This window comes from Phaseolus vulgaris, chromosome 1 (assembly GCF_051622355.1).
Source record: "Phaseolus vulgaris cultivar YP4 chromosome 1, ASM5162235v1, whole genome shotgun sequence".
NCBI lineage: Eukaryota > Viridiplantae > Streptophyta > Magnoliopsida > Fabales > Fabaceae > Phaseolus > Phaseolus vulgaris.
Window position 1 is genome coordinate 33,911,562 of NC_143498.1, and position 11,733 is coordinate 33,923,294.

Sequence of the window (11,733 nt, forward strand, 5' to 3'; positions counted from 1 at the left end):
CCTATTTCTTAACCTTCGATTGAGGGACTTGTTCTGATATACATAAAAGTTTCACATCACCTAGAAGTCAAGACCAAAGATAATGTATGAACATTATTTTCTCTTAACCTAGTGTGACATGTTTTAATGACAATATTGTGACGGAGCCACCAAGTTTCTATGTAGAAAATCTAGTGATGATTAACCTTAATAATATTATCTTAGTAGATTTGAAGTCAAAACACTATATTGTTTATGGGGATAAAAAAAATAGAGTTGTAGTCACTCTTATCTTAACTCTCTCACCTAGGACCTTATTCTAATATACCTAAAAATCCTACATTACTTAAGTTAAATAACAATCAGAATTTTTATAAACATTCTTCTCTAAAATATTATTAATTGATTCACAAGTGTAATAATATGAAGATGGCGTTTCATGATTCATGTTATAAAAAATATAAATGAAAGGAATGTACGTGTAAATGTGTGAGACCAAACGTTCGTTACCATTTATAAAAGTTGTAGACCGTACTTTTTCCAGGCAATAAATCAAGTAAAACTAAATTCTCATATATAATAATGAATAACCTTTATTAAAAAATTCCTGCCTTCAGAGGATAAATCTTGGACGAAATACAATTCGGACTTGACAAAACAAGTAAACAAGGAATATTCTAGATTGCTATATGTTTTGATTTTACAATAGATTACATATATTAGAACATAGCCAGTATTTGGTAATGTTTTAGTGGAATTCAATGATTCTGGATTCTGATGTTTTGTTTGGCCTGGTTAAGCACTAATGCAATAGCTTAACAAAAGTTTGGCATATGCCTCTTTTTAAGTTTCACTTGCACCACATTTAAATGTTGTGTAAGTCTCAAATTCTATCATTATGAAAGTGTTGGAAGAATTCACTCCTAAATGCACTCTTTTGAGGAAGCAGAGAATTCAGACCCTTGCTTCAAGATCACAAAACATAAAAGGGGTTTTAAGAAAAGGGAAAAGGCAAAAGAAATACCTGAATCAGTTTCAGTATTAATCACTTCTAGAAAAATGAAAAGAACATTACATTAAACTTAGATAAGGTGTATATACATTCAAAATTTACAAAGGAAAGTTACTGAGAACACCTTCACTACCCTCAAACGACTAGAACAACATGTCAACATTGTTAGTTCATACATTGAGATTTGAAACCATCACCTAGCTGATGAGTCACCAAGGGAAACAGAAGCAAGAGATGAGGCCCAAACCCTGGCACTCTTTGCCCTCTCATGAAAGCTCCTGCTCTTGCAGAGTTCTAGCTTGGTCCAAATCCTCACATCCATTACATTAAGAACACGTTCCATCACTTGGCCAAGTTTTTGCAAGCTCAAATGACGAACATAGGAAGACCAGAATGCTTTGAGATGCGGCATAATCGTGGAAAATACAGAGAGAATAATTCTCAGACATAGAAACAATATTGATAATGCCAAGTAAGGTTCCCTTCTTGATATCTCTCCGAGGGAGAAACCCTTTATAGTTGAATGTTCATCACTCAACAAGTCGCTTAGTTCACCAACAACAACCTTGTCCCTGGCTTCTAATCCTGGCATCAGACATGGTAAGGTCATTGTCATTTATCACGCATTGAAGTTTGGAATACTCAATGCAGATGGCTCTTGTTTTCAACATCATAAACACCAAGCTACCAAATTATAATAAGGTGAAAAATGGTTGTAAAGGAAATTCCACCCGAAATTATAGATAAGATTTCGGATATGCTTACCTGTGTTTCTGGCATAAAATTCTACAAGGGAGTTAAGATTGTTTGGACCATGATATCTCACTCTAGATGTCTGGTTCACCAGTAAGATTGCAGGTAAGCTATGGATTCCATATTTTGAATATAAGCTGCAGGGAAAAACACATGAGCATTACATTTATGAACTTAGACAAACTGATTATGCCACATTCTTCAAATTTCATAATGATCTGTATTCAGAAAAGGAGGGATGGTCTCAAACCTTGGCAAAGCAGATGACTGCTCAAGTGCTACATGTTCTACTTGAGGAAACATAGAGCTAAGAGTTTCAAATTCAGGAAGTATTCTGTGAGAAAAAGGACACCAGGAAGCATAGAAGAGTACAGAAGCGTACCCAACCCTCTTTCTGGTACACAAAACCCCTTCTATAAAATTCCCATCCACCTGAACAAATCAAAACAATGAATAAAACACGTCACCTGATTGTGCATATTGATACAAATTAACTAAACGAATAACCAAATAAATCAGCAAAACATAAATCAATCTTCAAATTAATGTAAGTATTAGCTTCAGTTATGGGGTTCAAAAAGAAAAATAAGCATTTCCAAAAAACTCTAAATCAACAATGATGCATTAGAATCAAAGCCAAAAACCATCACTGGCCTAGACACAATCTGTCTGTTATCAGCTTTGATGCGGTCAACTGAGTTCCACCATCCCTTCAAAGGTTGGTCTTAGAATTTAGGTTAAAACCCAACTCAATCTAACATAATTTGTAAAGTGAGAGTTGCTTCCCTCCAACACTCTCCTTCACAAAGAGAGCTAGACATCTTGATCTCATAGCGGATTGCCCAATAGCCCTAACAATAATGGTTTGATTGAATCCTATTACAATTTTAAAATTTATATTAAGATTTAATTAGTTTTACCTTGTGAGATAAGAGTTTTTACTATAGTTATGCTTTATGATTCTTATTTTTTGCATTAAATAACAAAATAAACTGTAATATTTTCAGATTTGCATAGACCACGTATTGCTACATGGACCATTTAGCCACCTATACTCACACAAACAACATGAATCTTAGAAGAAAAGAAACTTGCTGAAAGAAAAAACAAACATGACAATGAAGAAAGACACATTAGAAGTTGGTATTGAGGGCCAGTAGCAGTAAAGAGCAGTTCCCAATTCCTTGAATCAGATATATCAATAAAGTTTAAGTCAGAGGTTGAGAATTATCAATCAAGAGGGGTTAAATCACAATTTTCTCATTCCCAGACCCTTACTCAAGATCAGCACTAGCAATTTGTGAAACACTTACAATCACAACCTTGCAACAATCCTTCCATACCTTTCGCTACCACTGAGAACAATGCTTTTTCAGGTACTATCCCTAATCCTTCCCATTACCCTATTGACTAATAATCAGATTTGGATTATTGCTTCGAGTGCCACTAGTCATCATATACTGCTTGTTCCTTGAGGACCTTCATTTTCCACAAACGTGTTCTTAATAAAATTGTTTCCATCCATAATAAATGTTATATTTGTTCATTCTATTGGAACTGTCAAATTGAATAATGATCTCATATTAGAAAATGTTTTGTATATTCCTAATTTCCATGTCAGCCACATATAAGTGAGTTCTCTATACTCAATAAAAAATTCTGTTCATTTTAGTGTTGTTTTATTTCAAAACCAAAAAATCTTGAAGACTATCGGAAATGGTGACTTGGTTCAAGGATTATATTTGTACAATGCGTCTGAAGTTTTGTTCAGTGCATCTACTTGCTCTAGTTCTTTATAGAATCCTATTACCCATGACTCTAAGCTTGTTTCTTCTTCCGTTTGACATGCTAGACTAGATCATATATCTTCCAAATGAATGGAATTCATTAATAAAGATTATCTTTTATCACTCATAATTGTTTAGCAAATTTTTTGATTTGATACATTATGACATTTTGGGACCTTAGTCCCACTTATGGTCATAAAAAGAATTTTCTAACTTTAGTTGACATTCTGTCGAGATATTTTAGGAAGTTTTAGATTTGATTCCTATTGGTTTTAATTCTGTATATTGGTTGTATCTTGGTTTTATTACTAGCATATCAATCCTGCATTCTCAGGGATTTGTTTCCTAGAATAGGTTGTGCTTGTTTCCAAAATTATCCAATCAATGTGTGTACATATATCATATGTATATATCACAGCTCCCGATCATTGGGAACCTCTGATCGTGTGATTTAATTACAGCCTTCATTGTTGTGTAAATCTAATTGCAGCCTTCATTGTAATGTGAAGTTTCATCGCAGCCTTCATTTCTGCATGATGACTGTGTGAGTTTAATCAACCTCCATTTTGCGTTCTGCCTAGATTTCTTTTCTATCCTTAATTGCACATATTTATAATGACTGAAATGGAAAATGGAAACATATAGCATTTGCAAAGTGTTCATTCAGCCTATCGGTTGAATGGAAAAAATTATCTCAAGTGGTCTTAGCTCATTTTAAGACCATTTTGAAAGGAAAAGGAAAGGCTAGTCATTTAATCGATGATACCCCTGCAGAAGATGATCTTACATTCAAGTCATGGGATGAAGAAGACTCCATGATCATAGCATGGTTATGGAATTCAATGGTTCCAGAAATCAGTGACACATGTATCTTTATCAATTCAGAAAAAGCCATATGGATTACAATAGAGCAAACCTATTCTAAGGCAAAAGAAGCTGAACAGATTTATAATGTGAAGGTAAAAACCATGGCAGCCAAACAGCGCACAAAAACTGTTACTGAGTATGCTAATCAGCTTAAAGTTTTGTGGATGGAATAGGATCACTGCATGGTCATTAATGCCAGTGTTCTGAGGATTCAACAATTCTAGGAGAGTACATTGAACAGGATCGGGTGTATGATTTCTTGGTAGGTTTAAACCAAGAATATGATCAAGTCAGAGTTCAAATATTGGGAAGAGAGAAGGTTCCAAGACTCAATTAAGTCGTGGCAATTATTCGGAATGAAGAAAGTAGGAGTCTAATGCTAGAGACTCTATTGCAGCTGAAGGAACAAGAGCCATGGTTACAGACCAAAGAAAAGGAGGCTCTCTTACAAAGATGGAGAAGAAAAATGAAGGAGTATGGTGTACTTATTGAAATAAGTCACACCACACTAAGGACAATTGTTGGAAGTTGCATGAAAAACCCCAGAGCAAAGATTGGGGATACAAGGGAGGTCCCTCGTCAAGCAGCTCATGTTGCAGTTGTTCCATGTTGTTGTTCCTGATAATCAAGGAGGATCTATTCAATTCAATCATGACGAGTTAGTAAGAGTAAGGTCATTCCTAAATAAACTGGAAACCTACAGGTATGTGTTCATTGACATATTCTGGTAAGTTGCCATTTTTTTTGGATTTAATTTCTCAAATACACCGTTTACCCACTATTGGATTATAGACTTTGGAACCACAAATCATATGACACCCTCTTCCTAAATACTTTTCCACATATTCCCCATGTCCTCCTAGCAACAAGAAAATTTCCACAACTGATAGAAACATGATAACTGCAACTAGCCAAGAAGATGTGCAAATAAACCCAACCATAATTCTAAAAACTGTTCTACATGTTTCTAAATTGTCCACAAACCTGATATCTATACAAAAAACTTACCAAAGATCTCTCATGTAACATGTTTTTTATAGCAACTCTTGTATATTGCAAGACAATAAATCAGGAAGGACAATTAGACATGCTAGAGAACGGAATGACCTTTACTACATGGGAAGATGTGAATCTATACATTAAGAGTCAATCTTTGTTGTTTGAAACCTCCATTTCCAACACAAGAAAAATTTAGTTGTTTCACTGTCGTCTAGGACATCCTTCATTTCATGTTATAAAGCTATTGTTTCCTTCCTTGTTCAACAAAATTTAAATCTGCCGAGTCTTCATTGTGAGCTGGCAAAACACAAACGTGTACCTTTTCTTATGAGTAATAAAATAAGCATTTCTCCGTTTTATCTTGTTCATACAGATACTATCTCTAATATTTCAAGGGCTAAATGGTTTATTACCTTTATTGATGATTACACAAGGGTAACATAGGTTAGCTCTGTTGTTACGCAGTTTGTGTCACTGATTAAGAATCAATTTGAAATTATTGTCAAGAAACTTAGGTCTGATAATTCAAAAGATTATTTTGATCATACCTTTGATTCTTTCTTTCAAAAAGAAAGGATAATTCATTAATCCTCACGTGTATACACATCCCAACAAAATAAAAAATTTTAACGGAAAAATTGACACTGAACAAACTAGAGCACTCCTTTTTCAAAATAATGTTCTAAAATATTGTTGGGGAAAAGCTACACGTACTGCCACTTATTTAATTAACTGAATACCTTCTACTGTTTTTTCTTTAAAAAGTCCAATTGAAGTTCTACACTCATTCTATCTACATATAACTCATACACTTAATCTTTTACCTAGAATATTTTTGGGTGTGTATCATTTGTAGATGTTCTTCACCTAGAATAACTTGACCCAAGGGTTATTAAATGTGTTTTCTTAGGATATGTCACAAAAAGGGTATAAGTGCTTTCACCCTCCTTCCAAAAAATTCTATGTCAAGGGATGTCAAAGCAAGTTAATCATCATCATCTTCAGGGAGAGTGTTTAAGAGAGGAAGATGATGAGCCTTTTTATATTCCAAATATGTCTTTTGGATCAGAAAATGAAATTTAACAGAGTAATCCCATTAAAACTGAAACTGAGAGAGAAAGAGTAGAGGTGAATCAAAATCCTGAATCTGCAGGACCATTTATTAAATAACAAGATGATACAGAGTTTGGGAAAAATCTGGTGTACACCCAAAGAGAAAAGGCCATTCTAGGATTTACTTATTGTTCAAGAGTTCAACCCTATATCATTACATGAGATAAATGTGTCTGACCCTATAAATCCTAATTTTACTAACTACGATGATCTTACTGGTGATGAACTTTCTTTTGTAGAATCAATCGCACAGGAAGACCAGAATTTAGATCTCCCAGTTGCTCTTAGAAAAGGTACTAGAGACACTAAACCACCTTACCCTTTAGCAAATTATCTATCATTTGAAAATTTCTCACCTACCCATAGAACCTTTCTCAGAAGCCTAAATACCACAACTATACCTTCTTCTGTATCTAAGGAATTAATTGACAAAAAATGAAAACAAGCCATGGATTTGGAAATGGAGACATTGGAGAAGAACAATACTTGCAAACTAGTCCCCCTACCATCCGGAGAAAAACCTGTTGGGTGGAAGTGGGTTTACACAGTCAAATACAAGGCTGATGGGACTATAGAGAGGTATAAGACTAGGTTGGTGACTAAAGGGTTCACTCAAACTTTTGGAGTGGTTTACTTGGAGACCTTTGCATTAGTTGTAAAAATGAACACGATCAGAGTAATTTTGCCTTTGGTAGCAAACCATGATTGGAACTTTCATCCATTTGATGTGAAAAATGCATTCCTACATGGAAATCTTGAAGGAGAAATATACATGGAAGTACCACCTGGGCATACAGGGCAGATTAAGGCCAACATAGTTTGCAAGCTGAAAAAAACACTACATGAGTTGAAACCGTAACCTAGACCATGGTTATTTTTCAAGGGAAGAAGTTGTTCAAGGCATCAGTCAGCTAGTTCATGTCAAAGACTAACTAACAACTTGTTGACTTATTCACAAAAGTTCTTCCTCAAAACATTTTTATAGAGGGGGAATAGCAATGATGAATGACTATATATACCTAAGAGATTGAATGAAATAAAATACTATTTTTCTCTATTTTGGAGGGTAGAGGCAACGATACAAAGCAAGAATCTATTTAGATGAAACTAAGAATCATATTTTAAATTTAATAAGTGAAAATAAAATCAATGGTCACACTGCATGCAAATTGATGCTTGTGATTGTTAATCCAATAAACCAGGAGATAAAAGTTGTTCCAAAAATTAGCTGAGTAACAAATCTTAATAGAAAATCCCCCGCTCATAATTGATATGCACTGACCTATTCTGTATGATATAGGTATAGGTATAAGTCTTTATAATCATAAGAAAACGTAAGTATGTCATAATACTGTAATTTTTAAAAAAAATTGGGTTCTGTAGATTTAAATAACATTCAGAATAATAGAAGCTTAATATCAAATTATCAATATAACTAATGTCAACTTCAGTTTAAGTAAAGAGCCTATTTTCTTGAACCCAATTAAAAAGGCCACTCATTATTGGAAAGTGATTATTATAGCATAATTTTTCTTCCTTTCTAGTTCTAATATTGTAGATGGAAAAAACATAGCTGAAAGGGAAAACTCTACTAAAGGTGACTAGCGAGACTTTTACTGGAGATTAGTGCAAAGTTTCTGAAAACTCCATACCAATAACATCATTATTTAAAAAGAAAAATCCTCTTACTAACATATAGCTAAATTATGCTGTTACTGCCAGAACAATCAACGGCAATTAACCAACAACAATCTCAGCCACCCATATAAAATCTAGTCCCTTTGGTATCACCTTAAAATTGAAGATTGGGGATGAGAGTTTTATAAAATGTTTCATATATATAATAAATTTTTACCCTAATTTTTAATACGCCAAAATGACACTAAAAAGAAATTTTTTTCTTATTCTTTTTAACAAGTTGGATTGGATAGATGCATTTTACATTATCTTAGAAAGTAATTTATAAACCTAATTTAATCTCACAAAATTGGTTTACTATAATTCGGTTATATCTCTGGTCATATGGAAATTCCAACACTAGCTAACAAACCTCTCTAAAATAGACTATGGTATCATCTTACCATGTAGATTTTAAACCTAACTCAACCTCACAAAATCAGCTAGTAAGATGAAAATTGTCCCACTCATATATCGTATTATCTCTAGTCATAATGTGATTTACAACACATTACAAGTACAAGGTTATATGGGCATCTCAATATCTTAGTTTTCACAACTAACAACAATATCAGCAGATCAGACTATAAAAGCAAAATATGCTGGTTTCATACATGAAAATCTCACATCAAGGAAAAAACTGAATGAAGTGATAACCAATGCATGAGCTATTATAATCCCGTTAAAAGGGAAATAAAAGTAAGAAATCGAAGTCCACAATAGTGATCAAGGACCTCAGCTGAAGAATATGTACTCATAACAACAAACAGAATCACCAAGGACAAAGGCATGTAATAATCAGTTTGGTGACCTGAGCTTCTCTTGATAAACTTAACTAATAATGAGCAATGAACAATCTATAGGTTATATATAAATGGACTTTGAATTACAGCTCAGTATATTACAAACTTAGCAGTTATCACTCATCACATTCCCAAACATACAGGCTATGAAAATGAAAAGTTTGTTAAGACACATTGAATTTATCAACAATGTCAGTTTGTTTTTTTCACCCTCAAAAGTTAAAATCAGGGGAAAAAATAAAATATCTTCTATTTGTTAACTGTAAACGGCACACTGTTATGCTAACAGATTATGAAACAAAAGGTTCAACAACAGGAAACACTAGTTTGAGACATCACTAAGGCGTGTCTTCAGTTGCAGTGTAAATGACTACTTTGAAATCATCAAAATGTCACCTATTTCATGAGGAAAGTAATTAATTTCATTCGAAAAATTTCACAGGGATTTAAATTTTCCTACATGAGATTTCTCATCTTGCATTTAGAAGATCCTCAAGGAGATAACACAATAGTACTTGCTAGGTTAAAAAATGCATTACATGAGATATCATGTGTTAAATAATGCAATGTTAAAACTGAGCATTTTATGCAATTTCCTCATCAACGCTATAATTTTTGCCCTGTTTGGTTTAAACTCTGTGTACTACTAATAGGAAAGGAAAATAAGGAGGGAAAATGCATCAAATTTCTTCTTCATAAGCTAAAATCAGCTTATGCATCTTAGTTTGTGGAGAAGTTGAATGCAAACAACAATAAAAGTCTAATACATAAGTTGATTTCAACTCACGCTAGAAGCTTAATTCACTCCTATAGATGCTTTTGAAGAAGTTCATCCAAATATTTAAAACAAAACTTGTAAACTCTTGAAAGACAGAAAGGACCACTCCCTAGCTCGAGGAAATCACGTGGATGCATTTTAGAACAAGTAAAATCAATCAATTAGACCTCAGTTTTCAGTCTGCTAAACCTAACCATATAATCTTTTGTTTGTCTATATGCATGGGATTGGACGACAAAACAATTCCTAGGAAGGAATCAATTAGACCCTAATCTTAAGCTGACAACAATTATTTCTCTAACTAACCTATGTATCAATATGGTCAAAAGCAAAAATAAACAAGAATTAATTTTGTCCAAATATATCGCTGTTTTTCCTTCTCTACAGTGCTAACGGAAGTTTTCTAGGACCATGACATCACAATGAATTCCGTCATTTGATTTGAATTGAAAAAGCATTTCCTCCATAATCACAAATTTCCCAAAATTATTCACCACATAGTTTGGCATAAGATGACAGCCAACCCAACACCTAATATTCCGATTCCCCATTTTGAAATTATGAAAGCAGAACCTTATTCTTCAAAAGAGAACACCCATAAATCCAAACACCATTAATCACACGCAAAACATTGGCATAAAACAAGAAGCCATAAAATCAAAGACATCATATAAACAGTAAAAGCAAATTCCCACAATGAGAATCACTCTAAAGAGCAAAAACAGACAAAGATAGAAAATTTAGAAGGAGCAGTGACAGTCGGATAGAGACAGGCACCTGAAGAGGAGGATTAGGGGAGAGGGTGAGGGAGCACTGAGATTGAAGGTCATAAAGAAAGGAAGCAAAAGGTAGAGAAGGAGAGGAATAGGAGGAAGGCATAAGAGAGAAATAAGTGATGAAGAGAAGAAGTGAAGTGGCCATTGAAAGTTGAAGAAGGTAAGAAGGGTGTGTTATTTATGATGTGTAGAGTGAAAACAACAGTGTTACAATACAACACAAAGCAACGGGTCTAAAGGGAAAAAGAAAGTAAGAAACGTGTTATGTCGTGTTTGTTTGTGCTATGTCGTTGGTATTGTTGATGTCTCTTCCCATAATAGTATATAGTTGATGGTGTGGAGTGGCATATATACGTGGTTGGATTAAGGTGGAGTTGGAGGGTAGAGTTGTAGCGGGTAAAGAAATGGCTAGGTTCGGTTTGGTTTGGTATGTTGATTCTAACAGAGTCCAAGAAAGTAGGAACCTACCTTTCCTACTACATTTCACTAAGTAATATTGCACAAAAGGTCTTCTTTCCTTATTTTAAGAATGAACTAAATTTTTATAATGTTTTTCCATGTAAACAACTTTAAAAAAATATATATATATTAAAACCCAGCAGTTTCCTTTGAAAACAAAACGTAATAGACCCTTTCTCATTTTTTTTTATCAGCAAAGAATTAATTAAATTAAAAAGGAACATCTTTAGGAGTGTCCCAACCCGTATATAAAACCAATAGTCTCTCTATTTCTCATTTTTTTTTCTTCCTTCTTTCTCATTTTTCTTTTTCCAAATCTCCTTTATTTTAGAATCTTATCTTACCTCACCATAGTTGAGAAACCAAGGATCACAGCTACTTCATCAAATTTTCAAATGGAGCAAGTTCCTTTTTCTCCAAAGATTCATAATTCTATGCTTTTTTTCATGTTTCTGTAATCAATCTTAGTGAGACCAGTTGAGAAAATTGATCCTCTCAACTTGTTCTATCACATACTGAAATTTTTGTTATAACTTGTTCTAGGTCCCTAGATTTTGGAATAATCCTATTGTTGGATTTGGAAATAATCTCTTTAGAGACAAGTTCTTCAGGTAAGGGAAGCTACTTGTGTGTTATTGAACTGATTTTAAAATACAACTTGAAATAAATAGCTTTGACATATTGAAAGGATTACATTTCTAGTACAAATTGGGGTTTTAGTTTGCAAAAT

General features: G+C 33.7%; 1 protein-coding gene across 1 annotated transcript; it reads right to left on the minus strand.

Moving 5' to 3' along the window:
* Positions 1-1,000: 1,000 nt before the first annotated feature.
* LOC137813938 (5'-adenylylsulfate reductase-like 5) lies at positions 1,001-10,951 on the minus strand. The gene is made up of 4 exons (XM_068616430.1): positions 10,546-10,951; positions 1,995-2,176; positions 1,757-1,881; positions 1,001-1,576 (listed from the first exon to the last, which is right to left on the minus strand). The coding sequence occupies exons 1-4, from the start codon at positions 10,687-10,689 to the stop codon at positions 1,185-1,187; spliced, it is 843 nt and encodes a 280-aa protein (XP_068472531.1). The 5' UTR covers positions 10,690-10,951; the 3' UTR covers positions 1,001-1,184.
* Between the last annotated feature and the right edge of the window lie 782 nt (positions 10,952-11,733).